This window comes from Urocitellus parryii, chromosome 15, assembly GCF_045843805.1.
Source record: "Urocitellus parryii isolate mUroPar1 chromosome 15, mUroPar1.hap1, whole genome shotgun sequence".
Classification (NCBI taxonomy): domain Eukaryota; kingdom Metazoa; phylum Chordata; class Mammalia; order Rodentia; family Sciuridae; genus Urocitellus; species Urocitellus parryii.
This window is the reverse complement of record NC_135545.1, coordinates 8,563,115-8,589,114: the sequence shown is the minus strand read 5'-3', so window position 1 is coordinate 8,589,114 and position 26,000 is coordinate 8,563,115. Positions and strand designations below refer to the sequence as shown.

At 42.7% G+C, this 26,000-nt stretch overlaps 1 protein-coding gene across 10 annotated transcripts in view; it reads right to left on the bottom strand.

The window, feature by feature from the left end:
- LOC144250434 (sulfotransferase 2A1-like) overlaps window positions 1-26,000 on the bottom strand; it is a 37,824-nt gene that overhangs the window by 2,845 nt on the left and 8,979 nt on the right. For 4 of the 10 annotated variants that reach the window (XM_077793265.1, XM_077793260.1, XM_077793263.1 and 1 more), the window contains 6 exons: window positions 15,698-15,879; window positions 14,425-14,633; window positions 12,780-12,906; window positions 9,487-9,581; window positions 8,248-8,425; window positions 5,790-6,447 (listed from right to left, as the gene is read on the bottom strand). In XM_077793265.1, the coding sequence (XP_077649391.1) occupies window positions 6,335-6,447; window positions 8,248-8,425; window positions 9,487-9,581; window positions 12,780-12,906; window positions 14,425-14,633; window positions 15,698-15,833 (858 nt within the window). In that variant the 5' untranslated portion in view covers window positions 15,834-15,879 and the 3' untranslated portion in view covers window positions 5,790-6,334. Of the gene's footprint in view, window positions 1-5,789; window positions 7,088-8,247; window positions 8,426-9,486; window positions 9,582-12,779; window positions 12,907-14,424; window positions 14,634-15,697; window positions 15,880-22,659; window positions 22,806-26,000 lie in introns of those variants that run through there. The other 6 variants (XM_077793268.1, XM_077793267.1, XM_077793266.1 and 3 more) reach the window with 4 other exon arrangements.

The following is a 26,000-nucleotide window of genomic DNA, read 5'->3' as shown; positions in this document are numbered from 1 at the left end:
AGACACACAGATGCTTACAAACATAATATGAATATTACCCACCAAGGTGTCTACATTTAAATGAAGAAATACAATACAGTAGTAGTTAAGGTTCCTTTTCTGTCACATGTATCACCAGCATTTATGATGATGATGATGATGATGTAGAGGAGTATAATTTCCAACGTACATTTGTTTTAATTCCTGGTGTGTGTTACAGCATCAATCAAAAGTGGTATGAATAAAACTTTTAATACTTACATAAATGGTGAATGGTGCAATATATTCATAGACTCTCATTTCTACTCAGCATTAAGAGATGGTTTTATGTGAGCTGACATGTATAGAGTCGTTCCGAATTAAATTGAGACTTGGGACACAGTTGAGTCACCTGTTCTGCTGTAAATGACCCTGGGTTTGTCCCTCACCAATTCTCCCACATTTAAAGCAGTGTCTGGAAGCATGAGAAAAACAAAGGTAGGAGGTGTCCTAGGTTGTACCTTTAGTATTGACTGGTAACTTATTGGCCAGTTATGGGTGATACCAAATATTTCTCCAATAATCTTGTAATAAATGTAATATTTAAATAAATTTTTTTGCCACTGCCTGCTTTGAGTTTGATGTGAAATTCGCTAATTTGGGGGACATGCAGCTGAGCTATATAGTATTGGTCTCCCATTTCGAGGTGTTGAAGACCTTGAATTTGAACAGAAACTTTTTAACTGCCAAAAAAGGGCATGGGGCCATGACTCTGACATATAGTGGCAGGCATTGACTTCCTCAATAATACACCTAAAATTTAGAAAATAGAACAAAGATTAACAGAAAGATACCAAATTAAAAGATTCCGCACAGCAATGCAAGCAAGTATGTGAAGTAAGATACTAAAGAATGGGAGAAGATCTTTGCCAGCTACTCTTCTGACAGAATGTAATAAGAACTAAAAAAAAAAAAAAAAAAAACTTAACCCAGAAGCAGAATTATTATTTAAATACATGACAGTGGAATGCATTACAATTCTTATAATCAATTAATTATTTTAAAAAACCACGATTATGCCAATCAATACATGGGCAAATAACATTTTCCACTAGAAGAAATACAGATGGCCCACAAATATATGAAACAATATTCAATATTCTTATCAATCAATGTAATGCAAATAAAAACCAATAAGAATTTATCTTCACTTAGAATGTTAAGTATCAATAATAATAATAAATTCTGGTGAAGGCATGGGAGAAGGGAAACTTAGGCACTGTTGGTGCAATTAGAAGTTAGCACAACCCGTATGAGGATAGGACTGGAGATTCATCAAACACTAGGAAAGGTACCACTACATTCCCCAGCTCTATCTGTGGTATTATTCAGAAGAATTCCAGTAATTATACTATACCAAGTACATGCACACCCACGTTTATTCCAGTGAGTTAAGGGAATCAATTTTTCAACTGACGAGTGCGTAATAAATGTGGTATACATTCATCAGGAAGCTTTGTTCAACCATAAAGAGGAACAAAGATATGCCGTTTGCAGGAAAATGGATAAAAATGGAAAACATTTTTTAAGTATAATAAGACAGACTTAGAAAGACAATGGTCATATATTTCATATCATATGTAGAAGGTTGAAAGAAAAAAGAAAATAGCAGAGACAGTACAAAGGTAAATGAAAGAGACAGGAGAGTCTTGGGAATGAATCACAGAAGGGAGGAGTGGGTGGAAGGGGAAAGCTTGGTCCAGCAGTGAAGCAGACCTCATTACGCTCTGCGCATGCATGAAGACATCACCACAAGCCCAAGTATTCTGTGCAATCCTAATGCACAATAGATCCCTCTGTGTGGGCTGCTTGGATAACTCTTTCCAATGCCTTTATGTTCGCGATGTGGGAAGGTTTTCCAATTGCTCATGGAAATACTTAAACAAATACACATATTTTGTTTATACTATGTTTAGTTTGATAGAAATCCCTGTGATGCTGTTTTAATGAAACAGAATTTGATTGTCACTTCTGCCACTGAGTAATATCATAATTTTAATTACTAATTTTACAGATCCTCTCTCTGTGGTCATCTCTCTGGGTTCAACGGTTAGCTTCTATATTTACTGTACAGTGAACACTGCTTTGTGCCCTGCTTTCCTTTACATAAAGCAATTACAATAGAAACTTACTCATAAATTGGTTGTACTATACATGATATAATGTTTCAAGCAATAAAACAATATCTAGCACATACTGAGTGCTAAGAAAATGGTTTATTTAGCATTGTTGGCAATCTTGCTCCTATTACTACAACCAATAACAATAAAATGAACATTGTGCAATGATTCTTCTACTAAAAAACAAAACCCCCAAACTTCATACAGCATGCAAATGTATGAATGCAATTTATTGATGGATAAACTTTGCCCTAAAAGTTAATCAAACATTCTAAGTTCTTCCTGCTGGTAAATATGTGTTGGGGATCAAAATTTCACGTCATCTTATTCTGGCATGAGCTAAGTCTTATGACATTGTCGTTGTGTGGACAGAATTTACTGATTTTTTTTTGTGGGTCTTGGTATCTATCCAGGTAAAACTGTATTTTATTTATGGAGAGTGAACAGTGTGTTGATGCCTAGTAGATTCCTCCAGAAAAGCATGTGAGAACAATTACTGAGATTTATATTGTGTATAATTTTGTCTGGACCCTTTATACTGGATGGACAGCTTGGCTGAGTATAGAGTTGTTGGTGCAGAGGTAGGGTTGGCTCAGTGGTAGAGCACTCATGGAGCATGTGTGAGGCCCTGGGCTCGGTCCTCAGCACCACATAAAAATCAATAGATAAAATAAAGATATTGTGTCCAACTACAACTAAAAAATAAATGTTAAAAAATTATTGGTGCACACACTTATATGAATAGTTTCATAGCATTTCCCTCATATTTTTCTGCCAATGAGTGTTGGTGTGACATATTCGATAATCTGATAAAATTGGTAGCTAAATGTCTGTTAAGTGTTGAATGGAAAAATAGAGTGTGACACATATAAGTAATGCAATCTGGTCAGTCTAAGAGAAAGGCATGCAATGCTATTTCTTATGGCAGCATGGATGGACATGCAGGACATTATAAGTGACATCAATCAGTCACAGAAAAGCCCATACTACACATGTAATGGCATATAGAAAAGATGACATCGGAACAGCAGAGTGGTGCTTAACAGACACAGGGATGGTAAGGAGCAGAGGACGAGGAAGTTTGGTCAGTGGGTATGGTTTTACAGGTAGACTGGAGAAATATGTCCTGGTGTTCCATGGCACAGTGTGCCATATAGTCAACAGTAATGCACCATATGTGTCCAATTAGTTAGAAGTTAGAAGTAAGGGTTATTTATAACTTTGTCCTTTGGGAAAGCTTAGAGTTCTCAGGTGCTTCAAGATACATACTTTTACTTGGATATGAATCAGCATTGACTATTCAGGGTAAATGTTTCCCTTTAATGTTGGCTCTATGGATATATCAGGATAAGATCTTTTTTTTTTACTTCTTTCATACATGAAAATAGTGGAATGCATTATCTTTGTTATCTTATGAATTTTCTCTTGTTGAGAAACTTTGGGTTCTTTTTTAGAAATTGCAATCATTTCATTGCCTGTAATCTATATATAATCACTTTCTAAAAGGGTGTTTATTTTTAAACATAGTTTTCTTTTCTTCTTGCATCACTATGTTTATATTCCTTCTTAAGTTTGATGATTGTGAATATGGTGGCAGTCCTTTGAATCGCATCTTCATTTATGATGAATTTTAGTGCTTTTACCTGTTTCTAACATTAGTTCTATAGGTTTCTGCATAATATCCTTCTGTTGAAAGGGTCAGAGTTTGAGGTAATTGGGGTAATACTTGCCTTTGTTCTCAACAGTGGGGGAACTTATTCAGATTGTGGCTATGTAAATCCAGAGAGAGGGGAAGAGGGAACGGAGAGAGAGGATGGAGGGAGGTAGGGAGGGAGGAGAGGGGCTAGAGATGGGAGAGAGGGGGACATGGTTGGAGGGAGGGAGGGAGAGAAAGAGAGAGAGAGAAAGAGAGAGAGAGAGAGAGAGAGAGAGAGAGAGAGAGAGAGAGAGAGAGAATGAATATGAATGTAGCTATGATAATTCAGGAATTCATGGGTCATTCCTTTTAGTCAGTCCAAAGTACTGACCTATCAACATCACGAAGGAAAGGGTTTACTGCTTGTTTAATTTTACCAAAAATAAATGCCATGGAAGACACAGCAGGCAAATTGCATAAAGCAAGACATTCTCCATGGTGCTACCTCTTAGTTGTCCATATTCAGAGCTTGGATACAGTGAGTGGCTGTAAGAGGAGCCTGAACTAACAATGAAGACTGCCATCAGGCCTCTGATCACATCCTGGACCACACAGGTACAAGACAAAGGAAAAAGCTACACCAAGCCCAGATAATCAGCACATTAGAAGTTCTTAAAGAAGGAAACTCATCACTACTTGAAAACAGAACGATCACTGGAATAAATTCATTGACTTCACTCTCAAAAGGGCCCAGAATTTGAGGCCAAGCTCTTGGGGAATGAGAAGGATTGAGGTTCTTCAGCTAGGAAGCCAAGGAAGATTGGAGGCTCTCACCACAAGGCCAAGAGAGGGAGCCCAGGTGCTGAAGGAAGAGAGGGAGGGAAGCAGGACTGGGCTGGGAGTGGGCAGCAGGCACCAGAACCAGAGACCTGTAGGTGGCGCTCCCGAGGCCTGCTTAAAGATATTAGAAACCTCCATCACAGCTTTGCAGGAATCTTTAACCTCTCTCTCTGAAGTTGTTTTACAGAACAGGCGAGGGTTGGACCTCCTCTTCATGAGAGAAGAGGGCCTTTGTGCTGCATTGAGGAAAAAATGTTGTTTTATGCCGACCATACTGGAGTTATAGAAAATCTATGAGTAAATTAAAAAGAGGCCTTAAAGAGCGTCAGCGAGAGAGAGAGGCCCAAAAAGGGTGGTATGAGTCTTGGTTCACACAGTCCCCCTGGTTAACTACGCTTTTATCAGCCCTGCCGGTCCTTTAATAATTCTTATATTGTTGCCAACACTAGGACCCTGTTTGCTCAACCGTGTAGTTTCCTTTCTCCAAGCCCAAATTAGACAAGTCAAACTTATGGTAATCAGACAACAATATACCCCACTAGCAGACACGGAATGTGACACCCCCCAATGATCACTTTTATGATTAAAAGTAGCCAGAAGAAGAAGAAGTGGGGAATGAAAGGTTAATAAAATAGGTACTTGTCACTCCGTTTTTCTGTATGCTTAACAAAACACTGTTGAAATCCTGAGAACTGTTTGCTAATCTTGTTCCCAGAATGTGCTGTCCCCAATTGCCAAACTGCAGAATGTACTCCCTCACTCGGTTGCAGGCAAACTGCCCACTCGCCCTGACCCGTCAATGAACTTCCCTCCCTGCCCTCTCCAAGGAAAGTATATAAGCTCTGCTTAAGCTGTTCTCAGGGCTCTATCTCTCTTTGCTCTAGTGAGCTCTGAGCCCCAGCATGCTGGTCCCCAAATAAACCCTTTTGCTGTTACATGAGGCAGTCTCTTGGTGGTCTCCTCCTCATTGTCTTACTTCACTTTATTTTGCTGTATTTATTTTACTTTATTCAGGATGAGATAACTTGGGTACATTGAGGTCAAATTATCCTTTTGTTTCAGGTCCATTTACATATGTTTTTTTATGCTGTTAAAACCACTGGGAATGAAAATAAATCTGTGTTGGAAATTACACTCTTCCAGATCATCATCATAATAAATTCAGGAGACACAAGTAATAGAAAGGCACCTCAAAAGGTTCTATGTTTTATTTCTGTTTTAAAAATGAGACATAATGGTGGGATATCCATTTTATTTTTGTAGGCCTCTATGTGTTTGAAATATTAGGAAGATTATACAAAAGATAGGATGTGGTGAAGTAACTAAGGAAATTCTAGTAGTTTTCAACAGGCAAGTGATTAGAGAAGAAAAACATATAATTCAAGTAAGCAGAATGGCAAATTAGGTTTTTTTTTTGACACAGCTGTATTGTTATACATAGTGTTGAGTTCTTCCATAAAAAGTCATCCATGCAATCAATTTTATGTCATGATCCCTCTTTCTCTGTTGGGCACCCCCTTACCCATTCTCCTTCCTCTGACCGACTAGACTTCCTTTTGCTCATCTATTGTTTTACATTTCATTGGTTCTTTATGTTATTCTATCTTTTCCTTCCTTTTCTCATAGAAATGGTTTTTATATTAAGAACCTCCCAATCCTGTAAATATCCCAAGACAGGAAACAATGTCAGTATCCATAAAAGATCCAGAATTTTTGGACACTACTCCCATGGGAACAGCTCTTTGGGGAAACCCAACATCTTCTCCTGGTAAACTTTATCAAAGGCTTCAGCTTGGGCCCCTGTGAGGTGATTCTTCCAGTCCCCACAGATGCCTGGAAAACATGAAGTAGACGCAGATCAGATCTAGGGATAGGGCATAAGATGACGACCTCCTCCCTGCTCTGTCAAGACAGCAGAGTAACCCCTGGGTCATTGGTGAGGCCTTCTCCTGCCTGGACACCATGCGCATTTCCACCTCTATCTGCCTGGAAAGTGTGTCCTGACTTCCCTCCATTTTCAAAGCAATCTGTATAGAATCCAAACACAGTGAGGCTGGGTATAAATCAGAAGATCTGGACTATAACTAATTCTGACCACTTGAGTTTGAGCACTTTGATGCAAGACAACAAAATTTCTGACCTGGTGATCAGAGCAGGTCACAACTAGTGTTGTGCTTTAACTTTTCTCTGTGAGAAGTTCTTCTGCACATGGCACCATGTGGATCCATTGGCAGAGTCAGTGGCTCCAGTCACTTCTGGCTCATGTCTCCCCAGATTTCCAGTCTCCTTCAGCCAAGTTCCCTGGTGATGTTGAGGCTCTAGGTGTAGGTTCCTTGTTGATTCGGACTCCATCCTGGGACTGCCCATTGGCTCTCTCTGCTCCATGACACAGTCTTCTGATTCAGCCTCAAGCTTGCCAGGCTGCCCCCTCCTCAGGGTGTTTACCTTTCCTGCTCCTCACCAGAGTGCTGTCCTAGCAGACACATTATGCCATGTCTGTTAGCCTAACTCAACTGTTGACTCCAGTGCAGTGACTCAGTGGGGCTCTCAGTTCTAACCACACAAATCCATCCTTGCTGACTTCACAGCAATGACCAAAATGATATGTTCTATGTATTTCTTTTTTGAATGTTTATATGGTATGCATTTCTCAAATATTAGGACATCTAAAAAATTTATAGACTATATAAGATTTAGTACTTCAAGGAATGACACAGTAAATGTTTAAGAAATAATTTTTGAAATGATTAAAATGACCATGGAATTTGTAGATATCATTATCCACAGCATGTGTATGAAGACACAAATTGGTGTGAACATACTTTATATACAACCAGAGATATGAAAACTTGTGCTGTAAATGTGTAATAAGAATCGTAATGCATTCCACTCTCAGTTATTTAAAACAAAAAAGAATGAGTAATATACTAATATGTAATTGTTATCCTATAACCACTGATTCTTACGCCCATGTTCATTGATACATTTGTCATTAGAACAAGCTTTCTTGACTTCTTCTGCTAGGCATGGGTCTCCCCCTGAGGTACACCCCTAGCCCACTCCTGTTTTATGGCTCTGTGCTCCAGCCTCACTCTGTGACAAGAATTCTGATCTTTTGAATATCTTGTGAAGCATTTAGTATAAATATCCATGGATTGCCATTTCAGATACATGTGAACTGGGGGAATTTTGGAAAAACTGGTTCTGTGAGTACATGCAGTAGACATTTTCAATAGACATGAAACTGAAGGTGTAGATATAATTCATCTTTCTTCACAGGAAGGAGGCCTTCCAATGTCTCATAACAAATGACCCAGTCCCTCCTTCACCTATTGGCTCATTCTCTGTGTATCTCTTCTTTAGGGCAGTTCTCTATGGTAAGTCACTAGTGGTGTGGCCCAGACATGACCATCTCCAAGACGCACTCTCCTCCCCTGGAGGAATCGGCTGTCTCCAGGGACGGCAGCCCCTCCCAGAACCGTGGAAACATCTTTCCACAAGGCACATGAGAGGTTTCCTTGGTTATGAATCACTCAAGTCAATATGTTCAAACACCCTAACCCTAAGGGTCCGGTGGGAAACACAAGAATTCCCTCCAAGTATTCTCACACATTCTGAAACCAGAGCTTTTACCTTTTCTTGTAATTTTGAAATCCTTATCAACATGAGTTTCAGGCAACGTTTCTAAATTGGACATCTTGTTTTCTTTCATGACATGGAAGGAGCTATTTTTGAGGACTGAGTCCAGTTCTTCTGGATTTAACTTCTTTCCCAGGAATTGACAGATCTCCTCTATGGTGCTTCTTGGGTCCTAAAAGGTGAACAACAAAGAGCGAGTCTATGAGAGGGAATCACAGTGGAGAAGGGAGGATAGGAACAATGGTGTTAGGAGGGCTGGGGGACGGGGGAGAGGAGAGGAATGACATCAGGAGGAGAGGAGACTGCTATGGGTGACAGAAGGAGGGAGAAACAGAAAGGGTTTTTTCTTACATTGCTTCACAATTCTGAAAAAATTTCTAGATATTTTAAATTACCTTAATTTATTATGTAATTTAAATGTATTAATTACATTTGGTGCTCTTAAACTCACATCCAGAAGTGGACATTTATATGCAAGTCAGTGTGCCATTCCTCTACGATAACAGAAAAATAAAGTTAGAATGAGTATCTATTCAATGTGTGAAGATCCAATCTGTAAAGTAGCACATGTACAAACGTAGACATAAATCATTGATTTAGTTGAAAACATTCAAAATCCTCTTCACTTGCTATTTTGAAATGCATTATTGATTATCATTGTTTATAGTGGCCACGCTGTGCTACAGGTCATTAGAAGTCATTTTTGTTACCCAGCTGTACCCGGCACCCAGCCCACCAGTGCTGAGCTTCATCTGTAAGCCATTGGGATTACTCCAGCCCCTGACCTCTCACAAGAGTTACACAAAGTGACATCTCTCCTTCATCTCACCTGGCCAGTCAAGGGGAGAAGCCAGGCAGGTGGACACAACTCTGGGATTAATGCTTTCTACCCAGTCCCTTCTGATGACGAGGTTTCTGTGAGCATCGTAGGTCCTGCACACAGAAACCTTGGCAGCCACAGGTGCTAGCATAAGCCGTTGCCCTCTGCCTGGGTGTGTGGAAGGGCCCTTGAGATGTTGCCAGATGGAAAGCTTTGAAGACATGAAAGAAGAGCCTGGATTTGGGGGCAGATCAATGAAGAAATGGCAATGGAGACCAAGGACTCATCTCCTCTTAGTGACCCTTAAGAGCTACAATTTACAGAAAGTCGGAGAGCAGATACTAGGACCACGGACATTAGAGGGAGCAAGGATGGTCAGGAGCTGGCGGGCGCTGGATCTGACAGGTGCTCACCTTCTGCAGGTCTTCATAACTCAGCAGCAGGACGTTCTCCCTGTCTCTCATGGACATCCAGCCACGAATGTGCTCGAACCATGATCCATAGGGCACTGTGGGGCAGGCACAGGGGTGCAGGTGACGCACTGCTGAAACAGGGCTGTGCCATCCATGTCACTCTAACACCCTGACAGCTTGATTCATGTATAATTGACAAATACTCCTCAAACAAGGTGATGAAATAGAGAGGAGAACATTTCTGAATTCATTCTATGAAACCAGTAGCATATTTACCCATGGCAGACAAGATATCATGTAAGTAAACAACAGCCCAATATTCCTCTGAACACAGATACAAAACCTTATTAAAATGTTAGCACATTCTATTAAGATTATACACAGGGCATGGTGTGTTGACACTTTAGGATTATACTTTAAGACACGTTGATTTCATCCCAGGGATGTAAGTCTGGTTCACCATATGCAAATTCATAAATGTATTTCACCAGGTCAGTAGATTTTACCTGGAGAGAAGAACATGGCTGAGCATCCTAAAGGCTACATGTGACAAACCCAAAGCCAACATCATGCTAACCTGGGAAAACTGGAAGCATTTCTCCTAAAACCAGGATCAAGGCAAGGATGTGCACTCGCACCACTCATTAAACATAAGTTTGCAAACTCTAATCCGACAAGTCATGCAAGAGAAGGGGTTCAAAATAATACAAGTTGGAAAGAATGAAGCCAAATTATTAGTGTTTGCAGATGATAGGATGCTATGTTTTAGGACCCCTAAAGCTGCCCCCAAACCCTTGTAGAACTGATAACCACATTCAGCAGAATAGGAAGATACAAGATCATCATAGAAAAATCCATAATAATAATGAATCTGCTGAGGAAGAAACCAAAAATACAATTTGACTCACGATGGTCTCAAAAAATACTTAGGTAGCCAGGTGTGGTGGGGCACGCCTGTAATCCCAGGAGCTAGGGAGGCTGAGGCAGGAGGATGGCAAGTTCAGAATCAGCCTGTACAATTTAGCAGAGTTAAGGACCTCAGGAGACCCTTGATCTATATAAAAAGTAAAAACAGAAGGGGAATATGGCTCAGTGATTATTTGCGTATGAGATCATTAATACCTGGTATCAATTCAAAGAAACAGAAAACAAAACAAAACAAAAAAAAACCTTTGGCATATACTTTACCCAAAGAGCAGCTACACTTCTTAAAATGCAAATTATAGAGCACTGTGGGGTTCATTGCATTGTGTGACCAGCAGTTTCCTGCCCTGTTTGGTTGAGGCTCTGTAGGTCACTTCCTGTGATCTGGACACCTCAAAGTGGCCCTAGATGGCGGTCCAATACCAGAAGTTGCAAAATGTGTTTTCCTGCATAGGCGTGGCTTCCTGCAGCCCCAGGGGTCGAGCTAGGCTCACCTGTTCCTTTGTGATATTACCCCTTGCCCTCTTTGGGATAGAATGTTCCATGGAAACGCCCTTTGTGTGTCCCCTTCTCTTGCTCTGCCCTTGGGTGTGGCCTTCCTAGATGTCAGTCAACCTGCTGACAGTGGACATCACAAAGCTAGACTCAACCCCTGAATCCTGACCCCTTGACTCATTTGAATGGCTTCTCCTCAATAAAGAGGTCAGCACGTGAGCTCTCTCTCTCTCTCTCTCTCTCTCTCTCTCTCTCTCTTTCTGCAGACCCTTAAGGTCAGAGGAGATGTCACAGGACCCCAAAATAAAAAGGTATCTCTGTCTCTTGTGCGGTTATTTCGCGAGGCCCAGTTCCCCTGGAGTGACCCTGCATGTTTTAGTAACCAGGAATGTGACAGGACACTGAAGAAAGAAATTGAAGAAGACACTAGAATGTGAAAACCCCCACCATGCTCTTGGATAACCAGGATTTAAACAGTGCCACATTTTCAAGAGAACTCTACAGATTTAATGCAATCCCCGTCAAATACCAATGACATTCTTCACAGAAATAGAAGAAACAGTCCCCAAATTATAATAACAAACAAAAATGCCAAGCCATTATCAGCAATAAGAATAATGATCAGTGGTAAAGCATTTGACTAGTGCTGCAAAGTGCTGGGTCTAATCCCAAAACACACACACACACACACACACACACAAAATGAACAGTGCTGAAGGCATCACATTTTAAATTCTTATTTCACAGTCTCAAATCATACCAAAGTGGTATAATAACAAAAAAAATTGTAAATGTAATAATAGACATAAAGTTCAATTGATTAGAAAACACAGAAACAAATCATCCAGATACAATCATCTGATTCATAACAAAGACACCAAAAGCTAATATTGGAGAGAACACAGTCTGTTTAATAAATGGTACTAAGAAAACATGTAGAAGAATGAAGCTAAATGCTACAACAAATTCCACTCAAAGTGGATCAGCAAATAGGAATTTGACCCTAAACCCCATAAGTACTAGTAGAAAACAATGGTTGTACTACAACACACAGGTGCAGGCACAACGTCCTCCACAAGACTCCTCATGTTCATGAAACAAAACCAAGAATTGATAAAGGAATGGCATCCATCTAAAAAGCTTTTTTACAGCAATGGTAAGGTGACACGATAGGGCTGAAAAATTGGGAGAAAATCTTTGTCAGCTACTCTTCTGACAGGGGATTAATATCCAGAATGTATAAAGAACTCAAAAATTTTAACACCTCACAGTGGAATATTACTCAGCAATAAAAGAGAAAATCATGGCATTTGCAGATAAATGGATGGAGTTAGAGAAGATAATGCTAAGTGAACTTAGCCAGTCCCCAAAATCAAATGCAGAATGTTTTCTCTGATATTCACAGTGGAATATTACTCAGCAATAAAAGAGAAAATCATGGCATTTGCAGATAAATGGATGGAGTTAGAGAAGATAATGCTAAGTGAATTTAGCCAGTCCCCAAAATCAAATGCAGAATGTTTTCTCTGATATAAGGAGGCTGATTCATAGTGGGGTAGGAGGGGGAGCATGGGAGGAACAGACAAACTCCAGATAGGGAAGAGGGCTGAGAGGGGAAGGGAGTGTGCTTGGGGTTAGAAATGATGGTGGAATGTGATGGACATTATTATCCAAAGTACATGTGTGAAGACACAAATTGGTGTGAAAATGGATGGAACTGGAGACCAGCATGCTCATTGAAGGAAGGCAGGCTCACAGAGTCAAGGGTTGTCTGTTTTCTCTCATACATGGGACGTACACAGAAAAGAGCAGAAAAGTTATGCCACACAATTAGGAGAGCAGTGTGGACGCAGATCTGTAGGTCAGAGACTCACCGTAGCCTTGGAGGAACCACTGAAAATATTGATCCAGTGACTCTGGTTTCTTAGAAAATTTTGTCATAGTCCAATAATAGTAACCTGACACGAGGGCATCTTTGGGATTTCTCATGATATATATCACCTTACATGAAGGAAAAATGAGAGAAAGAAAAAATCAGTCTCAATCGGTCCTTTTCCACCTTGATCTTGATCTTTACCCAGGCAGTTCTTACTTAATATCTCCTGAACATCAATGGATTCCGTTAGTGAATTATTTATAGCATTCATTCTTCAGATACACATTTTTACTTTCCTATTACATGCTCATGTCATAGGAATAGAAGAGGAAGACCTTGCCTCTTCATTCTCGGATATTAGGCTACTCAACATGGGAGCCTTCAGGAATGTTCTAGATGGTGTTGGTGAGGCACTTGTGTGCTTTGCCATAATGATCACTAACAGCAGAATGAATTGATCAATGATGGTATATTCACCTTCATAGCAACACACAGTCATTCTCACACTCAAGGCCATGGAGGAGGCTCACAGACAGGACATCCATGCAGCACGAATTCCTTATACAAAATTCAGGAATACACCAAAGCCATCTGCAGCTGAAGTGCAGGGGGAGTTTCCCTCAGGTGGTGGGCACTGATGGGTCAACGAGCCTGGGAACTGTCTGGACAGCAGGAATGTTCTAGTCTGGTTGGGGGATAGTTGCCTAACTGTGTACATATGTACATATTAAGAGGCTGGTGTTGAAGATTAGTGAACACACACACAAACACACACGCTCACTATTTTGTACTTGAACATCATAATTGACTTTGTATTTGCACCAACTTTCCTGGTGTTATTATTGGAGGGTAGGTCTCCTTAGACCTCAGTTGAATTGGACAGGGGTTAAAGTAACCCAACAGGAGACATGGATATGGGTCTATTGGAGCAGGCTCACTGTTATATACTTTATGACATTTCCAAGAGTGGAGATTAGTATTCTACATTTCTTGGTGATGTTTAAAAAAAAAAACTGGAAAAGTTTAGAAGTCAACAAACACTTTACAAAGGTATTTTTCTACAAAGAGTCTGTTGACCAAGAGATCTGGGATATCTCTGGTCTGTGCCATAGTTTTCTCCCTCTGTCAGCCAGAGGGAGGCTGCAGTGGCTGCTAATCACAAAACACAGTGGCATGGCCTGGGCTGCCATGGAGACATAGCTGGCCACCAGTCCTGAGCCGCCCCTGGATTCATGCTTTATCAATGTGTGCTGTGCTCCGCTCCCCATGTGGGCAACACTGACCTCTCTGCTTCCACCTACCTGGCAGGAGGCTTTTATTGAATTAATACAGGCTGACGTCTTAAAGAGCTGCAAAGCTGGGATACTCTAGTGTTCTTGCAATTATAATTCAGGTTACACAGGAACTGTAGTTTTCTAAGATTCTGACTTTAGCCAGTCCCTTCACACCTGAATTCAGGCTAGAATAATCTATGCAATGTCCCACATTCTTGCACTCAGTGTGGTCTGGTTGTGGTCACATCAACCTAAACTATTATCCCAGGTCTCACCCAACCTACCCAGCGAGCACAACCCCAGCAAGATCTGCAGGGGTTATCTAGGTAGATAAAGGGAAAAAGCATTGATCAAACATTAGGCACTGACCTTGGCCTTGGAAGTGAAAAAAGACTTAGGGAAGAGATGGAAGGGGAGGTGAGAGGCCAGGAGCCGTGGGCCCTCTCTCTCCTTTAACATTTTGTATCCTGTATCTGTCTCTAACCAGGGTACACGATCCCAGATGGACACAGATCGAATCCATGTGGTATCGCCTTTGGAGTGGATCAGGCAGAGAATTTCAATCAACCAGTGGGTTCCTAGATAAGAAAGTAAAAGTGATGGTCACTCATTTCAACATGACTTGAGAACAAAAAATGATGGTAAAATGCATAATATAAACTTTACCATAACATAAACTTTGCCCATTTTAAGCATGCACACGGGTAGTGCTAAGCAGTGTTAAGCACATTCCTGATTTTGCTCTTACAATGTCCAGATACTTTTATCCTTGAAAAACTCAAACTCTCAGCTTATTAACATCATTTCCCTTGTTACTCCATATTTGGTCTCTGGAACCCATGATGCTTTTTTTATGAACACTAGGTATTTCACACCAGTGGAATCCTATAGTATTTGTCCCTTTGTGCCCCAAATGTTGCATTTAGCATGACTCATTCAAGATTGCTTCATGTTGTAGAATGTATCAGATAATTCTTCCTTGTGAAGGGTGAATCGTATTCCATTGTATTAACACATCACATTTTGTTATGCATTCATCTATGAAAGGATTTTAGGTTTCTTCCACCTCTTGGCTGTTTGTTGAGATCAGTTTTATATGTTCCCCTTTCCCTTGACTTCCCAGCACAGTGCCCCTTCCAAGGACACTGGCCTCAATCCTCACTCTGTTTGCAATGCTCCTGCCCCCAGGCCCACCACATAGATTTATGATGCATGTCCTTTCAGTCCCTTGAATTTCTCAGGCTCCTGTCTGATTCCCAGCCCTTGTCCATGCTGACCCTCCTGCTCTAAAATCCCCCTCTTCACCCTGTGGCCTCCCACTCCCTCTTTCATTTCTATGGAGCTGGTATTTCACCCTTAAGTGCTCGCTGGTCACTCTCTGCCACCCTCTCTCCCAGGCCACCACACAGATGCCTGGATGTCATTAGGATTCACTTCTGTATCTTCCTGCAGTAGCTTAGCTGATCCCTGCTGAGCACTTATGTCACTGTGTCCTAGTCTGAATGGTGGTGGCCTGGGGCACTGCCCCTTTGTCCCCCAAGCAGGGCTCACTGGCTGTAGAGGTCATGAACTCCATCTGCTGAGCAGGTGAGGAACACAGCCCTTGCCTTTCTCCTGGACAGTTCCTTTCTAGTTTCCTTACCTGACTTAGGGTATGACACCATTACTGTATCTTCATCCTTTATCACAAATTTAGTACATGCTTCTTTTAGGCCTTCATAGCTGTAATCAATAGAAGGGAAAGGTAACCCTTCAAACCACAGGTAGCCATCTGTCATGATGATGATTTCTCTGTGCCCGGTGCTGAGGTTCACACCTTTCGACCTTGTGGGAGATAGTGAGATTGGACTTTAAACCCAGTGTTACTTTAAGGAAATTCAAAAAGAATCATTAACAATTTGAAAGAATCATTAACCTTTTTTTGTTATCAGCTCAACTGGATCTAAAAACAAATTGTGACTGGTAGTACAAAGTTTCATTGTGTTGATCAGTTTTAGACTCATTTAGAGAACATGAGCCCTGTGACCTCCACATGATCTCACAACAGGACGCCTTGGCAAGTGCTGCAAAATAACCCCACTGCTGAATCCCTGAGACCTGAGAAAGCCACTCTTTCTCATTTATTTGCATTTGAAGAGTTTTCAAAGTAGATTTTTCACATGCAACCGACTGATAGAGTGTATAAATAACAGCCTGGAAGCAGACAGAGGCACAGTGGACTGAAGACTCTCAGGCTGAAGGGCAGGAACCTGCTTCAGAGTCAGCAGATAGGAGGGTGGACTGTCACTGACTCCAGGGTCCAGTCCTCCCTTTCCTTCTGATTAACCTGTGGGAGTGGGCTGCAGGCTGTCAGTGTTTAGGGGCCGATTTAGAGAATTTTCCTGTCTACCACATCAAGGATCCATCAAAGCTCTGCCTCGTCCTTGGTCCAGCACTCTCAGTGCCAGGGGACTTGCGCGGCCTACAGCTTCACATGTTCCAGCAACACGCCCATCCCGGGGGCCCATAAATAAGGGATCTGCTGATCCTAGAATTGCTTAAAGAACAGTGACATTTTCATCAGTCCCCATGGGCTTCTGTCAGGTAAAAGGGAAACCAGTGGAATCCTAATGCCTGATGTAGACCCCACGTAGAAGGCAACAGAGTTTCATGTAGAATGTATGAAAATCAGGAGAAAAAACATTTTCCACGCTTCCTGTTAATCCTTGGGTGTATTACCTGACTGAGCACTTGTGTATGACACTAGGGGCTGTTGATACTGACCCTAAATATGATGTGGCCACAGACTGCTGAGTGTATCTTGTGGAGAATGACCAACAATTGAGCATGAGTAGTATTCTGGCTGAAGGAAAAGTGGATCCAATAGGCAAAATTGGAAGGGGATAACCAGTTCTCTGACAGAGAGAAAGATATGTACATGAGGAAAGAGTGCTAATTTTTTAATTGAAAGATATATTTTCTTTAAAACTTTGTTTTCCTTATTTATTTATTTATTTGTGGTGCTCAGGATCAATCACAGGGCCTCCCATATGTTAGACAAGTCCTCTACCCCGGATTCAAAAGCCCAGCCACAAGAGCTACCTTTTTAAAAAGGGAGACACTTTTTCATGACTTTTGTTTTATTCCTAGTATTGCCAGATAATTCTAAAAGTTATAGCAATCACAGTTATATCCTACATTTTCTTAATCCATCCACCTGCTGATGTGTTCCTGGGCTAGTGCCAAAAACGTGGCTCTCGTGAGTGACACTGTTATAAACCTTGATGTGGCTGTGTCCCTACAGTATTCTGGCTTTAGAGAAGGATAAATATCAAGGAATGGAATAGCTGGGTCACCTGGGGTTCCGTTGGTCTTTTGAGGAATCTTCTCACACTTTCCAGAGTGGCTGTGCTAATTTCCAGTTCCACCCACAGTGGATGAGGCACCTTCCCCCTCCCCGCCCTCAGCATTCGTTATTTGTGTTCTTGATGCTCATCATTCTGACTAGTGTGAGTAGATGTCCCAATGTAGTTTTCATTTGCATATCTGTGACACCTAGGGAAGTGGAACCTCTTTTATGTATTTGTTGGCCATTTGTATTTCGTCTTCTGAGAATTGACTGTTCAGTTTTTTTTTTTTTGATAAAATGGTTAAATTTATTGGAAAGGGTCCCTGTGTGTAGAGTGTGGTGACACTTACATATAGTTCATTTGAATCACCTGCTGGCCTACATTTGTCACCAGGTCTGATCCGAGTTATGCTTTCTGCTGGATCCCACAGTGTCACCAGAGTCCAAACTCAGTATTGAACTTCTATCCATGCCCTGTCCTGGACCACTCTTATGTCTGAGGGACAGCAGAGTCCACAGTCCACCGGACTAGAGCAATCTCTGAGTGACCCTGAGTCCAGCTCTGTGCTGCGGTATGCTTGTTCTCAGTGATAACCAAGTTCAAGCCGCTGTACATGGAAAACCCTGGGTGACTCCTGCTTCAGTGCTGCACAGGCAACAGATATCCCCAGTGCCCTCGAGTGCCTGCTGTGTACGGTCTGCAGTCATCCCTGGTGGCACAGGAGGCTCTCACTGTACTGCTACCATCTGTTCTTCCCGTCTCATTCTTTAGCTGGGGTGTTCCAAACATGTCACCCAGAGAGATTCCCCAAGAAATTCATGAAGTAGATCCTGTACTTCATCTTCATATAAAAGTCAAAACTTCATGGGTCAAGACCTAGAGTCAGACCAGAAACTTATTAACTGCTAGAAGAAGACATAGGGTCAGCTCTCCAACAAAGAGTTGCAGACACTGACTTCCTCAATAAGACTCCAAAAATGTAGGAAATACAGCAATGAATTAACAAATAGAAAGACACCAAATTAAAAGAGTTTTGCACAGCAATGAAAGAGGTATGCAAAGAAAGATGCTAAACGATGGGAGATAATCTTTGCTGGCTACTCTTACAGAAAGTAAAAATAAAAGAAACTCAAAAAAAATTTAAAAAAAACCCATTAACAACAAAAACTACTTCAATGTCTAAATATGCAAATAGATTTAACATACATTTCCCACAAGAAGAAATATATATGGTCAACATATATATAAAACAATGTTTTATATTCTTAGCAATCAGTGAAATGCAAATTAAAACTACAGTAAGATTTCATCTCTAGTTAGAATGTCAAGTATCAAGGATATTAACAAATTTTGGTGAGGGCATGGAGGAAAGAGCACCCATGTACTGTTGGTGGAAAGAGAAATTAGCACAGCCACTATGGAGATAGGGAGGGAGGTTCTTCCAAAGCCCAGGAATGAAAGAGGTATGCAAAGAAAGATGCTAAACGATGGGAGATAATCTTTGCTGGCTACTCTTACAGAAAGTAAAAATAAAAGAAACTCAAAAAAAATTTAAAAAAAACCCATTAACAACAAAAACTACTTCAATGTCTAAATATGCAAATAGATTTAACATACATTTCCCACAAGAAGAAATATATATGGTCAACATATATATAAAACAATGTTTTATATTCTTAGCAATCAGTGAAATGCAAATTAAAACTACAGTAAGATTTCATCTCTAGTTAGAATGTCAAGTATCAAGGATATTAACAAATTTTGGTGAGGGCATGGAGGAAAGAGCACCCATGTACTGTTGGTGGAAAGAGAAATTAGCACAGCCACTATGGAGATAGGGAGGGAGGTTCTTCCAAAGCCCAGGAATGGAGCCACCACGTGACCCAACTCTAACACCCCTGGCATTTGTTCAAAGGAATTCAAGTCAGCATCCTGTATAGCACCACATGCACACCCCTGTTTATGCCAGTGAGAGTCCCCTAACCAAGTTAAGGAATTAACCTTCCACCAATGAATGGATTTAAAAATAGGGTATGTATAGGTACCAGGGGCTTTATTCTGCCATAAAGAAGAATGAAATTATGTCATTGGTAGAAAAATCATAGCAAAGGTATGTAGTGACAAAACATTGTACTAATATGAAAACAGATTCATAGATCAACAGATTAGAATAGAAGACAAAGAGACAAACCCATAGTGATTCTTAACAAAGAGCAAATCTTGGAGATAACGCTGCCAATTTAATAAATGGTGCTTGGAAAACTGATTATCTACATGTAGAAAAAGGAAGCTAAATTCTGCACAAAAATCAACTCAGAGGGATCAAAAAACACAGGAATTAGACCATAAACACTGCAGCTATTCATAGAAAACATAGCACCTACACTCCAATAAATAGGCACCGGACAACTTCCTATAAGACTCGTTGTGTTCAGGAAGGAAAACCCAGAATTGATAGGTGGAATGGCATCAAGTTATAAACCTTTCACACAGCAAAAAAATGGGACAGGAGTGAGGGATTTCAGCATGGGGGAAATCTTTGCCAGCCACTTTTCTGACACAGGATTAATATCCACAATATACAAAGAAATTAAAAAGCTTAACACCAAAAACCAAATAACCAAATCAATACATGGGCAAATGAACCATCGTTTCTCAATGAGATTGCATCTCACTCCAGCTAGGATAAAAATCATCAGCAACACAAATAGTAATAAATACTGGCAGGGATATGAGTGAAAGGAACACTGGCACACTATTGGGATAGGAATTAGCACAACCACCACGGAAATCAGTACTGGGTTTCCTCAAAAGACAAGGAATGGAGAAACCACATGATCCAGTCACAGAGCTCCTTGGTATTAATCCAACAGAATTAAAGTCAACACACTATAGTGACACAAGCACACCCAGGTTGATGGCAGTTCAATTCACAGCAGCTAAGTTATGGAACCAGCTAGGAGTGCACTGACTGACAAATAGATAAATAAAATGTGCTATGCATACACAATGGATTTCCCTCAGTCAGAAAGAACTAAATTATGCCATTTGCAGGGAAATGGATGGAACTGGAGACCAGCATGCTTCTTGAAACAAGCCAGACTCACAGGGTCAAGAGTTGTCTCTTTCTCTTTTCTCACAGAAAAAGAATACAAAAGGCACACCCGAAATTAGGAGAAAGTCCAGTAGAGGAAGCAGATCTGTGTCACGCACACTCACAGGTGCCTTAGATGAACCATTGAAAATATTGTTCCAATGACTGCTTTTGTAGAAAGTCTTGACATAGTCCAAACATAGTAACCTGACACACCGACATCTTGGGGACTTCTCATGATACGTATCACCATAAACGAAGGCAAAGGAGAGAATGGAAAATCAGTCTAAATCAGTCATTTCCCAGCTTGATCTTGATCCAGGCTGTTGTTATTTTGTATAAAACATCAGTGGGTTCCTTTAATGAATTAGCTGGAGCATTCATTAATCAAATATACGTTTACAAGATCCTCCTACATATTCACTGTTCTAGGTGTACAAGAGGAGGACCTTGCCTCTTCTTCCTGCGGTATTAGTCTACTCAACATGGGGGCTGCTGGAAAGGTTTATAGGGAGTGGTGGAAAGGCTCCGTGAATTCAACAAGCAAAACAACTGTTTACCTGTCCGAGATTTTATTAGCGGGACCACATCAGCTGGTCAAGGAAGAGAAGGGGGTCGAGGGGGGGGGAGCTCGAGCAGGGTGTTGATATTTATGGGCTCAGCAGGGGATGAGGGGGAGCAGGGGGGGAGTGGGCTGTTACTTCTTTATTGGCCGAGGGTCCCTCTCTGGGCAGGACAGGGTATGAGCCTCCTAGAGGTTGGAGGTCACAGTTTGTGCCATTTCAGGGACTGGAGGTGATAGTTCAGTGTGTCATGGACCTGAACTCCCGGAAGAGAAGCGCTCCGGGAGGATCTTTACCAACAATGAGGGGTTTGTGTGCTTTCCCAAAATGATGACTAACAGCCAAGCAGATGAATGGAGGGGAACAACATGGACAGGAAGCTACAGATGAAAAGAGTCACAACCTGAGGGGACTCAGTCAGAAGGTGAGGAAGACCTGGAGGAGAGAAGTTCCCTAAATTACATCTAGCTGGCCTGGCACCCACCATCTGAATTCGGCCACTCTCCTCTGGGAGAAAGGGGATCAACAATTACTCTGACCTGGAGGTCGCCATGCTCACCCCCTACAACGTGGCCTTAGAACAGCGCAGGAAGCAGGGGAAGACATGACAGGTTTCCAGCTTTTTCCAGTCTTTGAGGCAGATTGACTAACAAAGCCAGCATGTCCGTGTGCACGCTGCAGTTCACCTGAAGACTGAACTAAAGGGGCTCAGAAGCGCATGCGGTACCGATGGTCCAAACTCTCCCTTTGTGCAAAGCCTGCTTGATTTGTTATTCCAGGAGACTCTACCCCAAATGACTGAAATCAATGACAGATGCTTGCCTTTCTGGGGGTGATTATCTCCTTTGGTGATCTCACTGGACTGATTATTGTACCAAACAGGCTGAGAGAAACAGAGGAGGCAAGGCTTTGATGCCTTGGTAACAGTAAAGGGAACTGGAGAAATTGCAGACCTAGAGAGACAATTGAATTATGATCTAGCCATTTATGATCAGATCACTGCATGTGCCAAAATAGAATGGTTTGAGACACCTTCCTGGGATCAAGAGAAGTTAGATTTTAGCCAGATAAAACAGGGATCAGAAGAAGAATTCTCCGATTTTGTAGCACACCTGTACCTGGCAGCTAACAGGTCGATCAGAAATTCAAACACCTCAGAATTCATAGTTAAACAGCTAGCATTTAAAAATGCCAATAATGTTTGTCAGGACATACTCCTGACACTATTGGTTATCAGTGACAAGTCCTGCTTCCCTACCAGTTGAAATTTGAACCTTAGAGAAGCACCGTGAGGCAAGCATACATATTTAAAAAGGGGTAAGCATACATATTTTAAAAAGGGGTAACATAGACTTCTCCCCTAGGGAGAAGGGGACTTAGCTGGTATCCTAAGAAGCAAGGTGTTCTGCCCTTTTAATGTCTTAGGCTGCCTTGGTTCTTCTGCCTTCCCCCTAGCCTTTCTCCTTCCTGCAGGTGTGACTAGGACAGGAATGCTTGGTGGGTGGCCAGAAGGTGGGAAAAGGTGGGCTGAAGGAGGAAGGGCAGGATGGTGCAGCCAAGCTCACATTAACAACCTTGCAGCTCGCTGTAGGGAGGGGAAATTCCCGGGACAGTTTACCTTGGCAACAGGTTAGAGCAGGGGCAGGTTCTTGATATGGGTGGAGGAAGTGAAGTGACACCCCCTTTCTCCATGGAAAAGTCTTAACTGGGCCTCTCCAAACATCTTCACCATGGCTGATTTTAGGACTGTCAGCAAAAGAGTCTCTGCAAAAGAGTTCAATGTGGATAAACTTCCTATTTTCGAGTCGCCCTGTTTACATGGCCACTGGCTGAGAAGATACCAGCCCTCCAGGTGCTGGACAGCCCCCTCACTAGTTTTTCACAAACGTATCCAGTAGAGTACTTTGAAGAAATGTGCAAACAAGGCCTCTGGCCTTGAGCTGGGCTTCACAGAGATGTCTACATTCCTAAGAGGAGAGAAGTTACCACCTGGGCTCCATGGTAACAGGTAGCAAGGGGAGGAAGGAGAGGGGAGAAGAAGCTCCCCCCTTCTCAGGTGTTGTCCTTGAAGAGTTAACTTGTCCAGAACAGTGAGAGAAAAAGCTGCTTTTATGTGAACTTCTGAGCCCCTCCCTTTACACGCTGGGTATAAAATTCTGAAACTCCCTGAACTCGGGGTTCAAGGGATTAATTGATTACAGCAAAGGCTGTGCCCCCTGAACCTGGCTGCAGCCAAATAAAACTGTTTCCTGCTGTCTTCAGTGCCTTGCCTCATTTGTCCCTACAACATTTCTGGTGACCCAGATGGGATGGAGGAGGTAAGGAAGGCTATTGTGCCTCTCTTGTCTCCAGGGACCAGCTTCCCTGGGGTGATAAGGGACAGCATTCCACTTGGCGCGCCCAGGCCACTCTTGGCCTGAAGAGTGATCCATTCACCCAGTGCCCTGGGGCTGCCACCCTGGAGCACAACGGGACCCACAGGCAACAGGAACCAGAATTAGGGTTTGGAGCACCGCCCAGCTGAACAGGTAGGACCCGGGTCCATTTGTTTTGCAGCCCACCTGACTTCCCCTTCGAGGCCTAAGTGGGTGGAAGAGAGGCCTGATCGCCCTCTGTTGGGTCCCGAGTGCCCTCCAAAGTGGTTGGAGCTGAAAGGGACCCGGGGAGTCGCCCGAGTAGTCTCTGTTTGGGGTCAGTGAGCAGAGGGGACACCGTGACTCCCTTTTCTGTTTGGTTTGAAATTGTTGGAATTTGGGCAGAATAGAAATTCTGTCCTGGCCATGTCTGTGGGAAAGTGTGTGAAAGTGTGGATGAGATGGACAAAGGGAAGGGTTCCAACCCAACCTGAGGGCCGAAGCGAGTGCAGAGTCCTGATCCGTGGTTCGTGGCCCCTCATACAGTCTATGGCGGAATTTCACCAACCAAAGTCCAGGTGAAAGCTCCAGGTCGGGGTTGATACCCACCCGCAAGGCTAAGAGGGCCCTAAGCCCCCCGCTAGGGGAGCGGCCAGAGATGGACGAAGCGAGTCTTGTCCTAAGTGTGTTTTGTTCTCAGTGTGCGACACCGATGCAGGGTGGACCACGGGAGGCACACTAAGGAAACTGAGCCTTCTGAAACGTGTGTTAGAGACCTTTAGGAAGGTTTTCCTGGTAACTGTGGGTGAGACTCACTCCACAAAGGTGGCATACTCTGTGAATTAGAGTGGCTCACCCAAGACGTGGGCTGGCCACCAGAAGGATCTTTAGATGAGAGAGTCATTGCTGAGGTCCTTTGATTGTTTTGAAACCCCTGAACTATTTCTCTTACATTGATTGCTGTCAAGAGATAGTACAGAAACAGTCCCCTTGGTTGAGAGCCTGTCTAGATGGACAGTCCAAGCTGATGTTAGCCAGGAGCAGGTGGACTCTAAGACCCAGCGGAAAGTAGCTAAACAGGAAACCTGACTAAGAAAAACAGGAAAGGGAACAGTTTCCCCATGAGCCAGAAGAGGACCCAGGACCAACTCTGCCAAGACACTGGGACAGCAGACTGTCCCCTAGCCCCCTCGTCCTCAGAGGCAACAAAAGATGGCCCCAGTACTGGCCATTCCTTCCTCTGTGATGGCCTCAGAGCCAGAGGCTTCCTAGGACCAAAGACTCTTCACCTCCCAAGAATAAGGCGGGAGATTTGTCCCAAGACCAGAGCCACAGCCCATATGACTCTCCAGATGCCCCTGCAAGGGAATAAAGGACCTGCTCATATTGACCAGAGGGAAACACCCAAGGGAGACAAGGACGTTTTGTGTGCAGCCTTTCTCCACCCCAGAGCTCATAAGCTGGAGAAATCATGCTCCCTCCTCCACGGAGAAGCCCTGGGCCAGGACTGATCTGGTGCAGCCCATTATACAGACCTAGGATGGGGCCCTAACAAAGAAGAAGGTCTAAAGGTAAAGAGATGTCAAGAAGCCTCATAGAAAGTCTAAAAGAATATAAAAAAGATAATAAAACACACTGTCTATACCTAAGAGTTAGAAGGAATCGGAGCCAGCCCTGATCCCCCGCTTAAGCTGAGCACATCTGCAGACAAACAGAGCCCAGATAAGCCTCCTGCTGCTCCAGCATCTCCCTCTCACACCCTCCATAGCCCTGAACTGGGCCCTATATCTGCCTAAGGCCCCTCTGCCCTATGAAACTGGCAGCAATGATCAAAAGAGATGTGCCCAACTGACTCAGAGCTAAGTGTCCAGGCCACCGCCGCTGCCACCCCTCTCCCTGCCCAGAGGTGCCCAAGGGAGGAGGGACACCATACAAACATTGCAGCCACAGTGCAAGTTTGTTAGTGAAATAATGCACAGGTGCAAGCAACAGATGATCAGTGCAGCCTTTGTGGGACAGGCTCAGAGAGCCATTTACCAAAAATTACAATTCTAGAAGACTTTTATGAAAAGTCTGACAGTGAGCTGATTAAGGAGGGCACCACAGTTTTCTTCATTCGAGATCCAGAGACTCAATGACAGGCAGACCAGAAAGATAAAGAGGAGGATGGATCTCCTTACAAACCCAGAGGTCACTCAAAGGCGGGTCTCACTAGAACAAAGCCAATGGCTCAAATGATTATAAGGAAAAAAAGTGTGGCCAGACAAAAGGGGAAGCCTCCAGTGGCCCTGGTGGGCAAGCACCCACTGCCGTGCTCAAAAGCTGAGACTTGAACAGAGAAGGAATGAATGCTTTCCCCAAGCCTTTGGCCCCTGGGTCCATTTGTTTTGCCCCTCCTTTCAGTTGATTCCCACTTGCTGGGAAGTCGATGATTGGTGAATATGACAGGGCTCCAATAGACACACACAATTGCACCTGATGCTCAAGACCCAGCGGCGGAGGGCTCAGCTGCTGCAAGCCCCAAATGAACCCGGAATATGTTCATGTTAACAGCCAGTAGTGGGCCATAGGGTGCTCACTCCAAAAGGACATGTCACCCGGCTCC